Genomic DNA, 20,157 nt, shown 5'->3' with positions numbered 1-20,157 from the left:
CCACCATATCATTTATTACCAAATACAAACTAAAAACCATCCAAACGTTAAACAATTTACATAACTCCTTCAAATACGCAATGTTTAAAATGGCTTCCTATTGAAATATTAAGATAATAAATACCCTGTTACAATATTTAGAAATTATTAATCTTTCATGTAATTATAACTGAACTTAAGTACAAATAACAGAACGTTAATTTCTGCAAACATGTAAGAAAATATATTACGACAATTGTAGTGGTCCAAATGCAATACATATTACTTAGTTCCGCATAGAAGTTAGGATAAAAAACTAAAGTTCAAAGTTTACACAGGAAATATTAATAATAGAGTGACTTAAACACCGTTAATCCAGATCAACCACTCTTTTCTGCACTACAACGTTGAAATTACGAATACTGTCATCCCTCCACTGGAAAGTACAGGTATCACCAACATCTAGGTGCAAATCTTCCCTGAACATTAGCCAGCCACCATTAATTGTACATCTACATTTATCACGACGACGACGAATTTCAAGCAACCAACAACGAATACCAACATATGTACTTATATGATCCTTCTTCAACCAATGGTTGGAAAGCTCCTTGAATTCAACTAGGATGTCCTGCAAACAGAAATACAAAACAAATATTAAACAAACTAGAGGCGCAAACATATTTAGTTGAAAGATTTTACCAACCCGTGACATTTCTCTTCACAACTAAGGAATTAACTAATCTTATTCCTATGTAGAGAACAACATAAGAGTTTAAATGATTTGTGCTTGCTTACCACACCGTGTTCATGCGGTAAGAGGTGAAACTTCTGGATCACAATCTCAAAGGCGGTGCATCCATTCAAATCTAATAATACAGAACCTTCAAAATTATTTACTATTACCCATAGATAACAAAATTATGGGACTGTTTATCAACACAAGGAATAACGTACCAGATGGAGAAGGAACTGGATAGAGGGCTATCAATATTTGATGTGTCCCTAGCAGTTATGGCAAACTTATCACGACCGTCAAAGGTGAAAAGTAACATATGGAAGCAATTCAAATCACAGACACGTAACATATTGCATAGGTTCTTCAAACCGGTGAGATGGCTGAGGCTATTTCGACTACAACAATATTTTCCAATAAACTTATACCCGCTACTAACAACAAAATCTACTCTTTCAGGAATAAGAGCACCAACTTGATCATCAAATTCATATGGAACATACTACATAAACAAAAACTAAATTAACATAAAAAACAATATAACAATTATTGTTCAAAAAAGTGTTAATATGAAAATTAAAACTTACAACTGAATCACAAACTTTACCGCCCCAACCAAGATAGCGAACAAAACTCCAACCACCTTCAAAAATTGAAACTGAAATTTTTCCACAAATTATTAATCACTGCAAAAATTAACCGTACATGCATATACGGGTTAAGACAATTATATACCATTCGATGGAGCACAAGTTTGCAGATTATGGACCATAGGAGGATATTGAATCTCAGAACCATATATATCAAGTATACAAACTTTCACATCAAAATCACCTCCATATTGAAAGACCAAGGTGTTACCCGATTTCATCCCAAATTCATGAAAAAAATCACCCAAGCCCCTGAATTTCTCTGACACTTTATCAAAATTAACCCATAACTCATAACCATTGCACACAAGAACCCTAACGGTGCTGGAAATACGGTGACCATATTTCTCACAAAATGCATGAGGAACACGCTGCACCACAAATATGTCGATTCTCAAACAAGTACAACATAAACATAAGTAATTATCATAAAATAAATTACATTAAACTAACCATTGCATTAGATGTGCACTCAGAGATTCTTAAGCGCCTCTCAAATCTAGGATTCAAATCCATTACTTCTCAATTACCCTAAGGGAAAGTTATCAAATGAAGGAGAAGGGTTTAGGAACAAAGTAGGATAATTACATATAACAAATTAGAAGGTTAAATTCAAGGCATGCAAAAACTCATTACGATTTCAACAAAAAAATAAGTATTTAGGTCGTTTACTTACCAAATTGTACAAGGTTTGCGCGGATTTTCCAGTTACCATATTCTCAAAATTAAAGGGAGGAAGGCATACTTGGACAATACAGGGGAGTTGCATAATTCAAATTTGTTAAAAGAGTAAAGTAGAAAGAAGTTACAGATACAATTTTAATGCCTTCAATTGCCTTTAACACAATTATCAAAGGTCAGACTTTTTTACCCAATTGGACCCTTACACGTATAACTTCTTACCTACTAAGACTAAAGACTAAAAAAAACGGTTCCCTAGACATTTAGTTCTCTTAGCAGAAGTAATTTTAATAGGCCCATTATCAAAAACCCCTAAAACAAATTTTAACCATAACAAATTCTAATTTATCAATTCATATTTCATTTACTAATTTCTTAATTAAATTACATACGCACATTTATTATGTAACTGTGATCTTTCATGCTAAAAAATTCTGATTCAACCGGCTCGCCTCCTAGTTATGAACATTGTGTGTAATCTATCATTTCAAAAATATGATGACTGTCATCTACTTTTCATGTACAACCCAACTCATCATTCACTCCTTTTACGTTGGAATAGATTATAAACTTGAAGTGGATCATTACGATATAATGTAAATAATAAATCAAAATCTTAGTCGGTGTTCTTAATTTATATATTGTTTATTTAGCTATCTACTTTTTTTTTAATAATTTATTTGAGATATGAGAATAAATTAAATATCAAGAGATGAGTAACTTATGTAGTTTTTTATTTATATTAATTTGTTATTTAAGTACTTTAAAATTACAATTTTTTTTGAAAATGTTGTTAAAATTCATTTAATTTGATTGAATTATATTCAAAGATTAAAACGTTAAATAAAAATGAAAAAAGGACAAAATATATGACACCGACCATTATTTATTTTGATGTATATTAATTCCTAATCGATGAGCCACACAATGTCTAATTTATCTTATACTATCTTACTATTTGAATTTCACGCTATACTCTCATTTTATTTGTTTTGGTACCGTGTAACCAGATCAATTAAGAGTAGTTGTACGTATCCAAAAATTGGCTATCAAAACTGTTGTAATATTTGTCAATTTTTAATTGATGAATGTATATTAATGCGCGTGTGATCTATGCACATTATTAGGAAAATTTTCAAGTACTTCCCATGTTATTCTTATTTGTTTACACTTTTGTTTTTGGAATATCCCTTCCAATTGTTTACATTTCAAAAAAAAACTAAAAATAGTTAAAATTTTATAATATAAAAAATAATTAAATCCACTATTTTTCTCCACCATACCCACTTTATACATATAATATTAATCGGTTATACTATTTTACTCACTTTTTTAACTTTTCTCCACTATTTTATCATTTTTCTTAACTTTTGTGTCCAATCCAAATGTAAATAAATGAGAGGGACGAAAGGAGTATGTATCTTGTACATCAATATTTGAGAACAATTTTAAAAACCATTTTGAAAGAACATATTTTATCAATTACATATCCATTATATTTTGCCCGGGACGAAAGTGATCAAAATATAGGTGACTTGATAAATCGACATCTTTAATTATGCCTGCTAGAGACATAATTTAATTTAATTTAATTCAAATAGCCTATTTGGTTTTAGTTTATTTTCAAAAATTATAATTTAATTATTAGAAAATACCAAAATAAATATATTTATAAATATACTTCTTCAAAAATGTTGAGAAACAAGCTAACCAAATGGGATTACAACAGAGTCTAACCAATTTATACATAGGACTTGGGCCATCTTTAGTTTGGGATGGACTTGCAGGTAAAAAGCCTTATGAAAAAAACTGGGTTTGGACCATCACATTTTCGGTCAATTTTGAAACCTGGCAACTTTCTCATTGCCAAAAAAAAAATGTATGCAATATGCATTTATCTTAAGAAGTTTTAAATTTGTAAATTTCAGCATCTTGTATTGAACCTTTTACATATTAATAAATAGCTAAAACTCGTTTTTTTTTTCAAAAAAAAAAATGATGGATAATTTAGACTAGAAAATATTTTGCGCAATGAAAATGAAGTAAAACTGTATTTAGTTTTAAGCTGAAGATGAGTCTAGATTCTTGAAATTTAAGGATCATAACTATTCGTTTTAAAATGATAACTCATGACTAGTTTGCTCCGATATCACATTTTTTTAATATTAATAATATATATGTATGCATTTATAACAATAGTGTTTGATATAGATATAAATTACATGAACATATTATATATGAATTTTGTGCATTCCATTATTATCACAAAAATCAAACTATAAATGTAATGATTATTATCATTCTTTATTTTCATGTTGAAAAATATTTATAATAATGTATAATTAGTTCTTGTTGTTTAGACGACATGTTAAATTGTTAATTAGATAAAATAATAAAAAATTCGAGTGAACCATTTCATATAATTACATATTCGAAACCAATATCATTGATTGTAGAAACAAATACATTCACAATTATCTATACATGACTATACGATGTTAACGCGTAAATTTCGTGAAACCCATATCATTGATTCTAGAAACAAATTATAAATATCCACAAATATATTTATACGTAGACATCTTTTTTCATATAGACCTCCATCTTTATGTTGCAATAAAATAATGTTAAAATGAAAGCTCATAACCGTTAAATTTAAATTATTGAGAATATTCACCATGATTTTTATATATATTATTCATTACACCATTTTTTAACAAATTATCATGAGATATAAACTATTGATAGTTGATGATGATGTGTTCAAACTCAATCAAGAATTCTCCAAAATAGGATAACTTATGCATGGTTTGAATACTACGAACATAGTGTTAATATTCAAAAAAATGGATCATACTATAATTGGCGATTTCATACCTATATCTCTGTGTAATGTCTTGATAAAGATTATTACTAAAGTTTTGGCTAATCGTATGAAAGAACGGTTGAGAAGTGTAGTGTCAGATACGTTAAGTGCATTCATGCCAAGAAGATTGATCTCAGATAATATTATAATTTCCTATGAAATTATGGACTACTTAAAAAGAAAGTAAATCGAAAAAGATGGATATATGGCCCTGAAATTGAACATGAGTAAGGCATATGATCGTATTAAATGGGAATTTGTAAAATGGGATTCTCTCAATGACGGGTTCATCTGGTTCTCAAATGTGTCACTACAGCATCTTACTTTATTACCCATGGCGAGTACGGGGTGGATTATATATATCCGAGCAAAGGCATACGTCAGGGAGATCCCCTGTCTCCCTATTTATTCATTATCTGTGCTGAAGGACTATCTGCACTACTAAGAAAATACGAGGTTAATCAGTGATTGTATGGAATAAAAATCTGTAGAAGGGAGCCTATTATTTTTCATATGTATTTCACCGATGACAATTATTTTTACTTCAAAATGGATACAACAGAGGCAAGTAAGGTTTTGTAGCTGCTTGACATTTGAGAATGCTTCGGGTCAAAAAGTGAACAAAGGAAAGTCCTCTATCTCTTTTAGTGCAAATGTAATAGACTACAACAGATAAATGATATGTAAGATATTACAAATGTAGGAGGCTGATGAACGCAGTAGCTACCTGGGACTGCCTAATATTATTGGTAGTAATAAGACAACCATCTTGGATTTTTCGAAGAAAAATGTGAGGAATCGTATAAAAAGTTGGGATGGTAGAAGTATATCGAGGTTTGGAATAGTGCTATTGGTGAAGTTTGTATCTCAGTCGTTGCCCGTTTATGCAATGATTGTATTTCTACTTTCTCTAGATATTACAAGAGAAATTGAGAAATGTTTAACCAAATTTTGGTGGAAAACGGCCAAGACTCAAATGACAAACAAGTCTACACTATGCTGGATGGCTTGAAATAGAATGGCCAGGCATATATCAATTGATGGCCTTGGATTTAAAAATTTCAGAGAATATAATATTTCGATGCTAGGAAAGCAATACTAGCAATTTATTATTAATCCAAATAGTCTAGTTTCAAGATTTTACAAGGCACGCTACTTTACTGGTACTGATTTCATAAACTCGACACTGGGATACAACTTTTGGGATACAACTTGAGTTTCATTTGGAGCAATATAGTTGAAGTAAAATTGATGTTTCTAGATTGGTGTGCGATGAAGAATAAGAAGTGGAGAAATCATTAAAATTCTAGGACCACCTTGGTTAATGGCATATGATAGTCCATACATAACTTCAACTTCACAGGCCTTTAAGAACGCGACATTGAGTTCCTTATTTTGTATGAATAGAAAGGAGTAAGACATGAAGGTTATTACTGATATATTTAATACGCGGGATCAGAAATGCATCGTTAGAACTTCTCTACAAGGGTCAAATGAGAAAGATAACATTTTCTGGAAATTGGAGGATTCAGGCGAATATTCAGTCAAGAGTGCCTACCAATTATCATAATCTCAGAAAGGGGAATGGAGTTCAGATTAAGCAAATGGTATTTGGAAGGATCTATCACTACTTGAAAAATGCCCTTAGACATCAGTTATAAACCGATGTCTTTTTTTTTTCAAACCGATATCTTCGAATGTGTAGAGAAAGATAGGGGTCTTTAACATCGGTTTTTAGCCGCTGTTAAAGATGTACATAAACATCGGTTTTCTTAGCAAACTGATGTATAATTAGCCATTTTTTAATAACAATGTTAAAACTAGATTGTGAAAAATGGTAAATAGGAGGTTAAGAAGCACTATAAACATATAACAAGGAAGAACATTAAACTGATAGACATCAGATTCTAAAAAGAAATGATGTCTTACTTTGTATAGTACATCGGTTGCTACATAGAACCGATGTTAAAAATGGCATATCACATCAATTTCAATTAGGTTAGCGATGTTAAATATGACATATCACATCGATTTCACTTAGATTAGTGATATGAAATTTCCTATTTACATCATTTTTCCTGTCAAAATTGTTGTGTTTTGCTTATTTTTGACATCAGTTGGTTAATAATTAAATGATGTTATATCTATCCAAGATACATCGTACTCTTTAATTAAAATAAAAGCTAATTCAATAAAAAACAATCTTAAACGAGAACAAATATATACCAAAAAACTTTTATATCAGAACATACTTCTATATCTACATCTACATCAACATAAAAAACTATCTACTTACAATCACATTTCTAACCTATCTAGCTCACTAAAGCCGCATTTCCCAAGCAATTCTCCCCGGATGGATATGCTGCTGAACCATAAATAGTATCAGCTAAAACAAAATTGGTAGCATCACGTACAACTCCCTCTTGAGCTTGTCTTTATAATCAACAAAGTATAGACAGGAAGCGAATGCTGATAAATGACAAGTATAAGAATATATTACAAATTATTTACTTCACAAATGTCGGACATATATTTAGAAGCTAAGTCTGGTATTAGTCACTGACCGCATATGAATACATGATTACTTGCTTTAGCTAGTTTCTTGTTTATAGATAATTTCCTAAATGTTAAATCTTAAACACCACCGAACTGTCAGCTTAACTGTTTATAGGATACATTAAAAATGATTTAGTAGCAACATTCTTGCAGATGGACGATGACAAGCTAATTTCCCAAATATAGTTGTTTAAGAAAAGAGACAGTGAGAGATGAGAGAGAAGAGAGACTGAGAGAGAGAATGAGAGACGAGTCAGTGAGAGAGAAGAGAGAAGAGAGAATGGGAGAGAGAGAAGAGAGAATGAGAGAGAGAGAGAGAGAAAAGAGAGAATGAGAGAGGGGGAAACGATTTTGGTTAAGGGGGGAAACGGAGAATAAAATTATTGGTTAAGGGGGAATTTTTTGGTGTATTAACGAGGGAAAGAAAGAAGCGGGCCTTTTTATTTTTTTTTTAAAACGATTATAGACATCGGTTGGTTATGAGACCGATATCTTACAACATCTTTAACATCGGTTTTGAAGCGACCGATGGTAAAACTGCTTTTAACATCGATGACATTTCTAACCGATGTTAAAGGGGTGATGTCGTAGGCACTATTTCTAGTAGTGTATGGCGTATCAAAGCACCTATCAAGTGTCTAAATTTGGTCTGGTGTGCCCTTTCAGAATGCTTGCTAACATTGACACAACTATAAATGAAGCATGTCCCGATTCAAGTGTTTTTTTCGGTGTACAATATCCAAATTGAGACAAATATCCATTATCTCGTAACATGCTCGTTTGTAACACAATGTTATTTTCTCTTAATTTCCCAGTTTCAGTGGGATGCAGAGGTGAATTTTATGACATGGTTGGAACTACTGCCGAAACTGTTAATTTACGCTGGAGTATTTGAAGGTCGCATAATGACAAGGTTTGTAACAAACGATCAACAACACAAACGATCAACAATGGTTAAAAAATTTGTTGCTTCAACAAGGAAGTATCTTACACAATGACAGAAATCCCAAGGTAGATTCTATAAAGCTCCTCTCTAACCACAAGTTGAGGGGGATGGAACAACGAACTGGTTTAAACCTTTAACACATAAAGTTACGATATCAGTTGATACAACGGTTTTTGAAGATCGTGGAAGAGTTAGCTTGGTCTAGTCACTCGTGATTCTGATGGTCTCCTCATTGAAGCCAAAGCTCTATTCCGCCCACATTTGGCCTCTCCGGTTCTTGCAGAGGCAATGACAGTCAAAAAAGTTTTAAGATAATGTGATAGTACTCGAGGTGAGCGTATCATTGTGAAATTTGACTGTCTAGCTAGTTGTGGTGCAGGCAATCAAGAGTCTAACACCTATGAAGTCACATTTTTTTAGGTTATTAAGGATTGTCGTTGGCTCATGAAATGACTCAACAAAGTTTCTTTGTTTATTGTAAAACGATCTGCAAATATGGTCTCTCATAACCTTGCTAGGGAATCATATACATACTCAGATCATATATTTGATATGAGTTTTATTCCTATTTAAATCCATAATTGTATTGAGAAAGATTTACGTTATTAATATAATCAACAGTTTTTTTAAAGAAATCACCACGTTTATGTTATATAAATCCAATACTCCACTTTTTTAACAAATATAAACTATTGAGTATAATCACCACATGCTGATTCATGTTAATACAAACATACTTATTTTTAGCGGCACGTAAAGTTCACCTTTTACCACAACCTCTTCTTCTACCGGTGTGCTCACTTGTAATATATACTTGTAATCTTCTAATAATTATATATAATTTGTAAGAACCATTTAATCCATATTTTCAACATTTTACAAATACCCATCATTTTAATTTTTACATATATAAATAATTTATATATTCATATATATCAGATCAAATTTCACAATTTATTTTTTTGTTTGTAAATTTTTTTAATTTAATAAAATGTAAAACAATGATTTTTTATTTACAATAATTAATTAGATATGAAATAATTTGTTTTCGCATCTTATGATCTCATCTCTTCATTTTAACTAGTTTATAGCCCATGCTTTGCACACGGGTATTTCAAAAATTATTTAATAAAATAAATAAATAAATTTATAATTAAAATTGAATAATATAATTCTGAAAGATTAAGTTATCTATATAATAAGTGTATTACATCTGCATATTATGATAAATTTATTTAAGAACTACTTTCGTTACATAAGTTATTTTTATTTTATATATTTTATGAAATTATTTCTATAAATAGATCTGTCAAAATTTAAAGTTTAGTTCAAATTTGTATTAAAAACTTACCATAAAATAACATAATTCATATTTAAAATTGTATTGCAAAGTTTCTATAATTAAAATGGGTCATAATAAATATATGGATATTTTATAAACCTAATATGGATACCAAACCTAAAAATGGATAGTCCACTGGGTTATATTAAAAAAATTATATCCGAACCAAAATATGGATACCAAACCTTAGGAAAGGGTTATCCAGCAATTTATAATATATAGATTTGGGCTTGCAAGAAAGTACACCATTAGCCCATTCCTATTATGGGCTTGCAAGTGCAAAACGTGATGGAAACATGTGCTTGCACTCCAACATTACCTGAAAATGAAATACCGCTCGTGTGTACTAATTTTCAATGAACTCGAATATTTTTAAGTGATTAAATCACATATTTCTTTTTTCATCAAAATTTTTTTAAATAAAAAAGTGCCATACTTTTCAATTCACATATTCACATAAAAAAGTATATATTTTATGTTTGTTATGCGTGAATATTAATGAGTAAAATATTTATTATACCGATGATAAAAATTTGCATTAAATTCACAATACAATATGCATACACGATGATAGTTGTCATCAACTTTTCATGTACAAATTCATCATTTTCCGTTTTATGTTGCAATAAGGTTGAAATGGATCGTAACTATAAGATGTAAACTTATAAAAATTCTAATCAGAATTTAATGTTGTCTATTATTTAAACATGTAGACAATTTTTTATAACAAAATAGATGAGATATGGGAGTAAATTAATTGTTACCACATGAACTAATCTGTGAAAGAGTTTTATACTTTTGATTTGTACTGATTGATAATATTAAATTTATTTAGCCGATAACAAGCGTTGCAAATCAAAACAGATACATAAATATGGTCGATACGAAAATAGTTAAGATATAATGAAAATTTCTTTTTCTTTATTTATGTTAGTGACATTGAAATATGAAAATTGAAAGATATAGAATTATATCCAATCTCTTTTCCAATATCAATTAAGATGAACTTTCTACATTTATATAAATTATATCAGTTAAAAATCGTAAAATGATAGCTAAATTTTATATCGTAACTTGGTCTTAGTTGTACTGGTAAGCTATATGATATTTAAACTATTACTTTTACAAGCACATTTTTAATTTATTTTAATTAGACGTACCGGTCTGATGCATGCAACTCGACTAATTCTACAAAGATATTATTAGAAATAGGAAAAGGTAAATATTATCGTGTATTTTAGAATAATTAGTAAATAAAATAAATTATTTATATAAAGATGTCAACGAACCAAGCTGTCCATCAGAAGGGGTGCTAAAGAGCGCTAGATGAGTCGTCGCACGGAACACCCGAAAATGGATGGGCCCAAAATATTAAAATAATATATATGCTTATGAGCGACAATGTCACATTAAGGACGAAATGGACTTATTTTGAGGACAATCGCACGTAAACTTTGGAATAAAGCGGACATCGAAGTTCGAAGATGTTTTAGATGATATAGCTACAAAATTTGCGAAATAACCTCTGTTATTTTTTATCTCCTTATTTGCAACCGACCACCCACCTGAACCGCTGCCGCCTCTCTCCCATTTTTTCCGTCAAACTGATAGATCTATAAGCTTCTCGTAATGCGTGTCATGTTCTTGTGCTGGATAACCAACTACTCTGCAACCATTTAAGTTTCTTCATAACCCGATTTCTTCAACTTTGACCCGATTTTCTCCGATTTTGACTGTTTTTCTCGAAAAAACGTTTTATCCGGCGATTATGCAAAATCAGATCGGTAGGAGGCCGGTCAGCAATTACTCGGCCGATTAATCGGAGTAATCGGTAGGAGGCTGATCATGCAGTATATTATATTTCTAGTGATTTTTTCATAAATACACAAGTTAGCAGAAAATATTTGTAAAAATATGGATTAACCTCATATGCAACCTCATATGTAACCGTTGTAAACTCATATGCAACCTCGTATATAATCCGCGTCCGTATTTTTGCAAATATTTTGCTAAAAGTGGTATTTTTGGTAAATTCCCTATTTTTTAATTAATTGATCATAAGGAAAGTTTATATACATGCTTATTAGAGGTTGAACACAAAAACATCATATCCTCACTTTTTACCTCTTAGTTTTGGCTGAATTGGCCAAAATGCTGCATATTCTTAATACACACGTATTTAAAACTGATCAAATCAGCCTACTAGATTATATATGTCGAATTAATATATATAATTGGAAGTCGAGTAATGAAATTTTATACATATCTTATATCCAAAACTCTGATGTGATCATGCCGTACTATATGTTTTCAGAAAATTCCATTTCCTGAAAAAAGAAATGCAAAGGTGTGTCAAAGAAAGCACAAAATTTGGTTATGAAGCAAATGTCAGTTCAGCAAATCAAATACAAAGATTCTGCATTCTGCAGCTACCTAAATACTTTTAACCTGTGATTATCACTCCGTTGAAGCCAAAATCTAACAACTTGCAGTGCCAGAAACAATATCTATGACCGGAAAACTAGTCCTATAGATTAAGAGAGAAATTTTATCATAATAACAATACTGCTTCTTAATCAATGGTTACTAAAGATAAGAATGATTACTTTGAATGTCTACCGCCCTAACAACTCTTTTTAGCTTCACTCAGTCATTCGTGATGAGAAGTGATACTTTGACAGTTTTTATTGTGGTGCACTGTGGCCAATTCCTAGAAGTATTAAAGGCTTATTTACACTGGAGGACTAGAGTTCTGTAGCCTAAACTTGAAACTATATGGATACATTCAGAATACAACTGTGAGGCCTTGCAAGTTACTTCTATATGTATACAATACTACTAATATTATCCCCTAAATAAGTACCAAGGAAGTTTGTTATAAAGTGTAGCTTAGCATCTTATGCAACTTTCTTAGTCCCAATTGACACAGATAATACTCTCCGAGTTATCAATGATAGATCAAACTTTTAGTCATTTCCCTACATGAACACAGCTTAATGTGCAGGCACAGCTTAAACAGAAAGGTAGCCAGAGACTTAATAGAAAGACTTAATTCAAAGCAATATAAAGACGAGATATCCTACCTCTGAGCATATTGGACATGTAGTACTCCTTTCCATCCACTCATAGATACAACCGAGGTGAAAATTGTGGTTGCATTTCGAAGTTATCTTGGGATTTTCATCAGTATATTCTGTAATCAATTAGGGCAGAGCTTTAGCAAGTGATGTTTTCATATAGAATTAAAATAAAAACCATACTACAGTTTACATACTATATATGTCAATTCGGTTAACAGAAAAAATAGAAGTACCTTCAAGGCATGTAGGGCATTCAACTTCGTCTCTCGTTAAACAAAAGTAGTCTTTATGATTAGTCTTGACTATTTCAGTTAATACTTTTGCAGGGGATGTAAAATAACCGGCTTTAGTTATATTGTTCTTTGAAAATTCGCCTGCTTTATCTTTGCCTTCACTACACAGGTTCACTTTATCTTTGCTTTTACCACTGCAATTGAGTTGCACATTGTTTCCCTCCGTTAGCCCATGCTCCGATTGCAAAGGACTCAAACCTTTGCCATTTTCTGGGACAGCAACATGCCCCTGCAATTCACGATTTCTGGAGCTTGAACTATTTTGTAATAATGTACCTTGTGGCGTATTAGTGCCAACTGCAGTAGCTGCGATATATGTCCCCTTCACTTGCACATTGTGTCCTACAGGTGGCCCATGCTCCAATTGCAAAGGACCCAAGCCTGCGCCACTTCTCCTGACAGCAACATAACCTTGCAATTCAAGATTTCCAGAGCTCGAACTATTTTCTATAAATGCATTTTGAGGCATGTTAGTGCAAACTCCTGTAGTGGCAATATATGCCCCTTGGGAAGATGCAGGGCTAGTTCGCGATCCAGAATTACTGGATACAACTCCATACTGTAAAAAAATCACTTAAATGTCAATGCCAGATTACTTCTCAGAATTAAATAAATCAAAATTTAAATAATACTCATCCAACCCCTCAATCAAACAACTAAACAATTCCAATGCCAGACATTAGGCAAACTGCTCTGATCAAAACACAAAAAACTTCATCGAAAGTGAACGATTTAGCAAACTCACCCTGGTGTTAAAAAATTGTGTCAAGTGGCTGAAAGGCGCAGAATTTTGTTTATTCCAAACATCCCCCTCAGTCTGGTTATTCAAAACAGCCACCTCATCATTTTCCTCTTCGTTCGGGACTCGAAAACAACTACAAAAGCATCCCATAATGCAGAGCACCACACTTCCTTCCTCAATTTAACATAGACCTGTACAGATTATGAGTCAGTTTTATCTATAAAGACTAATTCTATGAAATAGTCATACAAACATACTAAAAACACCTATTGTTTCTCAAAAAAACTAAGATAGATTCTACAAAAAACACCCTATTGTTTCTCAAAATTACACTTGGACATAATCAGATAGTTAAAAGTTTCTCAGTGATTTGCTATTCAACAAGGAATTGCGAAAATTATCAAGACAATAAATATATTATTAACATAAAACTAAAATCAAGACAATCTATTCATCAGTTTTTCATGAAAAAAAAAGATATTAAGAATTATTTGAAACTAATGAGATCCAGCAAAGAAAACTACAACGTAGACTTAAACCTGACGGAGTCAATATTATCTTCAGTATTTATATAGTGCTATAAATTATTATATTAATCTCACAAAAAAATTATTATACGATAAGTGTATTTAAGGGATGTTTTTTAACCTTCATATATATCCAGTTTATAAGCATCTAATTATAGTCCTATACCTATTTTATTCTAGGTCACGTTTAGCTTTCGTGGTTATCTTGAATCAGTATTAAAAAATTAAAAAATTAATACAAATTTATAAATGATTTTTAATTTAAAAATTAAATAAAATTTGCCTTCCAATGGGCCATGAAATATCTAAAAGCCCATATCATGACAAAAAATTATATACTCGCAACGGTGGGTGATCATATACGTGCAACACAAGCTATTCATTCATTCAAACATGGGTGTGGATTACTACAAAATTCTTCAAATCGATCGAAGCGCTAACGATGATGATCTTAAAAAGGCTTATCTTAAGCTTGGTTTGATGGAGTTTGATGACTCTAAATTCAAGATTCTTTCTGATGCTTTTGATGTAAACTCCTATCTTTTTTACCTAATTATCGTTTTAATCTCGACACTTGTGTAATTTAATCGAGGGTGTCCACGTATCAACTCAATTTATTATTGATTTTTAGTGTTTGTGTGTGTTTTTTTTCAAAATCAGGGTTTGATTTTTAGCTTATTGATTAATGCCTGGTAATATGTGTGTGCTCGTGATATATATGCAAGTTCACATCTTTTTCATACCCCAGTTGTTTTATTTACTATTTAGTGATTTAATCTTGACCATTGTATATGTATAATGTTATTTTTCCCAGGTTTTGAGTGATCCCCAAAAGAGAGTTGTTTATGACGTTGAACATAATGGTGATGAGGAAGGGTTAATAGGTCAGGTACCACCACCAGGTGATGGTTCTGATGGGCCTAATATGTACAGGTCTAATCGTCGTAGTCCTTATGGTAATGGGTTAAAAAGTCAGGTGCCAGCACAAAGTGTTGGTTTAGATTGGCCTAATATGTACAGGTTTAATCGTTGGAGTCCTTATGGTATAGGTTCAAAAGGTCAGGTGTCATCACGAGGTGCTAGTTCTGATAGGCCCAATATATACTCGTCTAATGGTCGCAGTCCTAATGATGTCTTCCAAGAGTTTTTAGATGGGTGTTTTCTCAGGGAGTATGCCAAAGCAAAAAGAAGCAGCAATAGAGAGGACATTGCCTTGTAGTCTTGAGGATTTGTACTTTGGAACTACTAAGAAGATGAAGATATCAAGGAATGTTGCTGATGATGGTATCGGGTAAGCTTATTAGTCCGTTAAAGTATGTACCTCTTGTATGATCTGGACGTTTAATTTTTATGGTGTTAACTATCTCTTCGTCCTCTGATTGACTTGCAGCATTTGCTAATTAACAGGTAGTTAATATATTATGTTTAATTCTTTTATTTATGGAATCATCATTGAACTTACGAGTTGTTGATTCTTTTAAATTTGTTTTCTGTTTTATCTTCTTAGTTATTAAATTTGACTTCCTTCCAACCTGTTTAATTTGAGAACATGTACCTTATTCCTGTTGGGATAGCAGTGTCTAGCGGAGTCTAGCCGTAAATATGTACCTTATTCCTGATACTTGTAGCATATTTACTTGCTATGTTTTAGCGGAGTTGCCTGCATTACTTGGCACTCTGAATTTAAATGTGAATTGTGTCTGTATAGGGGTAACGTAGTGAGACATAGAACTTAATTACTTAGAAGACGCTTGAAACTAAATAAAAAAATAACCACCTAATATTTGAGTAATTAATCCAAGAGCTACAGACTATTCTCCCCGATTTAACGCATATTCTCCTCTAGCAATGCCAATTGTAGGACCACCTCTTCAACAAAAAAAAGACACCCTCTGGCAATTTGGTATCTTACACCATGTATGCTTGATCTTTCCATAGCTTGCACTTTTGTCAGCCCAGCCAAATTCACTCCTGCTACGATTGGTTTATCATCTGCACTTGGTCTTGGATGGTCAAGTAATTGTCCTGCTGCAATCCCCTTCTTGGATATCAGAAACCAGGTGTCCAGGTTATTCAGGAGCTCCTAGGCATGTTTTGCGATAAGCGAACCATTCTCAGACATCTTCACTATTTTGTCCTGAGCATTAGATGGCTGACCATTTTTATCTATGATCTGAATAGGTTTTTGAGACATAAGACCACCCTCATTCCACTTTGCACTCATAAACATTTTCTTTTTATCTTTTGATTTCAAGTTAGCTACAGATTAATTTGTGGCCTTTAGCTTATAACTCCCCTGACCTTTGATAAAGATGCCCTTTTCACGTGGTTTTTTCTTTCCTTTTGCCGGGCCTGGATTCTTTGGGAAGCCATTAGGTCTGGGGAAACTCAGATTGGGTGTTGGCAAGAAAGCTTCTTGCACTTGCATTCATGTTTCTGGGAATATGTAGCTAGGAGTTCAACCTCATAAACTCTGTTTGATAGCTCTGCAGAGAAGGGTAGTAATCTTCTTCAACTAAAATCATATTCGAGAGTGCAAGAGTTGGATGATCCTCAGTAATCTCAAGCTAATATTATAAGTTACACTGTAGCAATGATGCTAACATAGAATATCAATCACAATTAATACAACAGGTACATTCTTAATTTTAAATGTATAGTGGTTATCCTATGAATTACATGACCTATAAATTGAAAGTAAATTATAGGCATACCTAGACACTTAAAATGTATTAAATAAAGAAGATTTCTGAACTTAATAATAAATCATATTATTAAATCAAGTGTTGTCAAGAAAAAAAAATTACACTGAATCTTTCCTTACGAAGAACAAAGCAACTCTATTCCCCTCCCTCCTAGATTCTGGCAACTGCCATTTCTTTTCTCTTTATGCTAAAATGACTGTTCTCAGTTGCCCTGTATAACTGGAATCTGCATATTAGTAGTGATGGACACATTTAATTGCCTTGTCTTTCATGATTTTCATTATGCAGGAGACCAGCCAGAAAGGAGGAGATCCTTATGATTGAGATCAAGCCCGGTTGGAAGAAGGGGACAAAAATTACTTTTTCAGAGAAAGGGGACCAAAAACCTGGTGTTATACCCTCCGATCTTGTTTTCATAATTGATGAAAAGCCTCATAGCGTCTTCAAGAGGGTTGGACAAGATCTCATTGCCACTCAAAAGATCTCTTTGACAGAAGCATCGGCAGGTTACATTGCACATCTTGATACCCTTGACGGCCGTAGTTTAATGCTAGCGTTTGGTTCCGGTGTCAGTCCACCCTATGAAGAAGTTATTAAAGGAGAAGGAATGCCTTTCTCTAAGGAACCTACTAGAAAAGGCAACTTGATAATCAAGTTTGACATTGAGGAAGCAGAGGCAGCTTTAGACCTTCCGGATGTGGAGGCCTTCTAAAACATAAATAGAAACATATTACATTTCATAACATTTATTGTGTAAGTTTTTTTCAGCCGTTCCCTGCACAAATTCTGTTTGTATAGCAGAGTTTTTAACATTTTATGTATCAGGACGCTATTCTGCTGTTCAAGACACAGAGATTTGCATGTACTAATCAGTTGTTGCCCTTTAGGAACTTGTTGCTTGCCACTGCTCAAGTTTCTATCCCTTTTGGAAGATCATATTTTACTGAAAAAATTCAATTCAGAGACTGCGCCAGAGATATTTCATAGTATCTTTATTTCCATATGAAGAATGCCTTTCCCATGAAAAATGGAAATCAAGAGATAGTTGTACAAGTTCAGTGCTATCTGATAATATGATGGATAAAGTATTAACATAATAAGATGGAGAAAAAAATCATGCTGACTAAATTCAATTAAGAGAAGATTTCTTTACAATCCTCTGTGCTAGAGGTTATTCAAATCAAATTCAAAATTATAATCAATAATTATACTTTCTTTATCTATCAGCTGCCTTGCCAGAAGTTTTCCAGAAGTAAACTTGCAATGGATAAAATCTGTGCAACTCTATCTATCAAAATAAAACTAGGGGATATAATACTAGCCTCACTATAGTTTAAGTTTGCTTCCCTATCTTATTATTGATGGTAAACAAAAGTTATCAAATTCAATCTACAAACTAAAATAACGAGTTTGTTAATATTAGTTAATATAATTTACCCCATGTCTGATCCATGACTAGTTGGAATTCCAATAACATGACTTAATTTATTTCACAAGTAAGCAATTTTGATCGATATGTACATCATCGTTTTCACCTTGATCAATAATAGAAATACTATTGCGATTTTTGTTGGTTTTAATTTAAATTTGGTTTTTATTTTTGAAGTTTGTATTTTAAATAAATCAGCTGTTAAGTCAGGACTGCAGTTAAGGCTTAGTTAGGTGTTTGTTTCCTGTTTTATAGGATCGTGGAGTAGTAGATGAAGAGTAGGAATGTAGTCGCTATTTTGTAGGAACCAGTAACTCTTGTTTCTGTTTAAGTACTTCTTGTAATCTCTAGTTCTGAATAAGAAGCTGAGTATCATATTGAACTCTTCAGATATATCTATTTGTGTTAAAGAGTTCAAATATATAGTCCTGATTCTTCATTTGGTATCAGAGCTCATATATTCAGAGTACTCTCGAGACAGCACTGTAAAATGGATAACGGGAATAACAAAGGTGGATCGTTCGGGCTAACTTACCCAATGTTGGCCAAGGGAAATTACACGGCGTGGGATTTAAAAATGAGGGTGTTTATGCAGGCCCAGGGAGTTTGGACTGCGATAGAAGCGCCTGACCCCAAAGATGAGAAGAGTGACAAGATTGCCTTGGCCATGATTTATTAGGGCATACCTGAAGACATGTTATTATCCATCGCTGAAAAGAAAACAGCCAAAGAGGGGTGGGAAGCCATTAAAGTCATGTGCCAGGGAGCTGATCGTGAAAAGAAGGCCAGAGTGCAGACATTTAAGGCGGAGTTCGAGACTTTACGGATGAATGATGGTGAGCAACTTGATGACTTTTATATGAAGCTTAATGGTCTGGTGTCTACCATTCGAGCTTTAGGAGAGGAAATACACGAATCATATGTTGTTAAGAAATTGCTTCGAGCGGTTCCGTCCAAATTTCTCCAAATAGCTTCAATAATCGAGCAGTTTGGAGATTTAGAGAAAATGACAGTTGAAGAGACCGTTGGTTCACTTCAATCTCATGAGGAAAGATTGAAAGGGCAGAATGAGACAACAGGGAGTAAGTTACTTTTGACAGAGGAGGAGTGGTCCAGGCGTGAGAAAAATGACACTAAACTTTTACTCATACGGGAGGACTGGCTGAAGCGTACAGACAACACAGATGGGACTAACAATTGGCGAGGTGGTCGTGGTTTCAAAGGCACGAGTCGAGACAAAAGCACTGTGAGGTGTTTCAATTGTAATATGTCGGGGCATTATGCTGTAGATTGCAGGAGGCCTCGTTGAGAAAGAAATCAAAAGTCTGAAGCAAATCTGGTGGAAATTAAAGATGACGAGCCTGCATTATTGTTGTCTGAGCTAGATGAAACTAAGACACAAATGGTGTTGCTGAACGAGGAGAAAGTAATCCCGAGATTGGAAAAAAACCCAATAGCGAAGAGAACATCACAAGTATGGTACTTGGACAATGGAGCTAGAAATCATATGACCGGGGATAAAACAAAATTCTCGACGATGGATGAAGGAATAACAGGTGAGGTAAAGTTTGGAGATGGGTCAACCGTGAATATAAAAGGGAAAGGGTCAATCACTTTTAAGT

The 20,157-nt window shown here is 32.8% G+C and overlaps 5 protein-coding genes across 5 annotated transcripts; 3 read left to right on the top strand and 2 right to left on the bottom strand.

Annotated features, from left to right (window-relative positions):
• Positions 1–235: 235 nt before the first annotated feature.
• On the bottom strand, positions 236–2,143 carry LOC141701009 (uncharacterized). Its single transcript, XM_074504655.1, has 7 exons — positions 2,042–2,143; positions 1,819–1,896; positions 1,451–1,736; positions 1,303–1,373; positions 937–1,217; positions 778–848; positions 236–610 (listed from the first exon to the last, which is right to left on the bottom strand). Coding segments are annotated over exons 2-6 (702 nt in total). The 5' UTR covers positions 1,882–1,896; positions 2,042–2,143; the 3' UTR covers positions 236–610; positions 778–847.
• Positions 2,144–12,725: 10,582 nt separating this feature from the next.
• On the bottom strand, positions 12,726–14,024 carry LOC141701012 (uncharacterized). The gene is made up of 4 exons (XM_074504659.1): positions 13,878–14,024; positions 13,073–13,691; positions 12,843–12,952; positions 12,726–12,737 (listed from the first exon to the last, which is right to left on the bottom strand). Exons 1-4 carry the CDS (start codon positions 14,022–14,024, stop codon positions 12,726–12,728), a joined length of 888 nt encoding a protein of 295 aa, XP_074360760.1.
• Positions 14,025–14,794: 770 nt separating this feature from the next.
• Positions 14,795–15,427, top strand: LOC141701011 (uncharacterized). The gene is made up of 3 exons (XM_074504658.1): positions 14,795–14,929; positions 15,216–15,377; positions 15,422–15,427. The coding sequence occupies exons 1-3, from the start codon at positions 14,795–14,797 to the stop codon at positions 15,425–15,427; spliced, it is 303 nt and encodes a 100-aa protein (XP_074360759.1).
• Positions 15,236–18,067, top strand: LOC141701013 (uncharacterized). The gene is made up of 2 exons (XM_074504660.1): positions 15,236–15,685; positions 17,403–18,067. The coding sequence occupies exons 1-2, from the start codon at positions 15,553–15,555 to the stop codon at positions 17,816–17,818; spliced, it is 549 nt and encodes a 182-aa protein (XP_074360761.1). The 5' UTR covers positions 15,236–15,552; the 3' UTR covers positions 17,819–18,067.
• Positions 18,068–19,229: 1,162 nt separating this feature from the next.
• On the top strand, positions 19,230–19,844 carry LOC141701010 (uncharacterized). Its single transcript, XM_074504657.1, has one exon. It carries the CDS (start codon positions 19,230–19,232, stop codon positions 19,842–19,844), a length of 615 nt encoding a protein of 204 aa, XP_074360758.1.
• Positions 19,845–20,157: the final 313 nt, after the last annotated feature.

Source organism: Apium graveolens, unplaced genomic scaffold, assembly GCF_009905375.1.
Source record: "Apium graveolens cultivar Ventura unplaced genomic scaffold, ASM990537v1 ctg321, whole genome shotgun sequence".
Taxonomy (NCBI): domain Eukaryota; kingdom Viridiplantae; phylum Streptophyta; class Magnoliopsida; order Apiales; family Apiaceae; genus Apium; species Apium graveolens.
The sequence above is the reverse complement of the archived record's forward strand: the minus strand, read 5'-3'. Positions and strand labels throughout refer to the sequence as shown.

Bases quoted from the DNA above. Each gene is read 5' to 3' on its own strand.
- LOC141701009 (XM_074504655.1), bottom strand. From the start codon at position 1,881: ATGGATTTGAATCCTAGATTTGAGAGGCGCTTAAGAATCTCTGAGTGC. The intron at 1,374-1,450 runs GTATATAATTGT...GAAAAATTTCAG, and splicing joins AACTTGTGCTCCATCGAATG to TTTCAATTTTTGAAGGTGGT. The intron at 1,218-1,302 runs GTAAGTTTTAAT...TTGTTTATGTAG, and splicing joins GTAAAGTTTGTGATTCAGTT to TATGTTCCATATGAATTTGA.
- LOC141701012 (XM_074504659.1), bottom strand. From the start codon at position 14,024: ATGGGATGCTTTTGTAGTTGTTTTCGAGTCCCGAACGAAGAGGAAAAT. The intron at 13,692-13,877 runs GTGAGTTTGCTA...ATTTTTTTACAG, and splicing joins CACAATTTTTTAACACCAGG to TATGGAGTTGTATCCAGTAA. The intron at 12,953-13,072 runs GTACTTCTATTT...AATTGATTACAG, and splicing joins ATGCCCTACATGCCTTGAAG to AATATACTGATGAAAATCCC.
- LOC141701011 (XM_074504658.1), top strand. From the start codon at position 14,795: ATGGGTGTGGATTACTACAAAATTCTTCAAATCGATCGAAGCGCTAAC. The intron at 14,930-15,215 runs GTAAACTCCTAT...TATTTTTCCCAG, and splicing joins TTCTTTCTGATGCTTTTGAT to GTTTTGAGTGATCCCCAAAA.
- LOC141701013 (XM_074504660.1), top strand. From the start codon at position 15,553: ATGGGTGTTTTCTCAGGGAGTATGCCAAAGCAAAAAGAAGCAGCAATA. The intron at 15,686-17,402 runs GTATCGGGTAAG...GCAGGAGACCAG, and splicing joins AAGGAATGTTGCTGATGATG to CCAGAAAGGAGGAGATCCTT.
- LOC141701010 (XM_074504657.1), top strand. From the start codon at position 19,230: ATGTTATTATCCATCGCTGAAAAGAAAACAGCCAAAGAGGGGTGGGAA.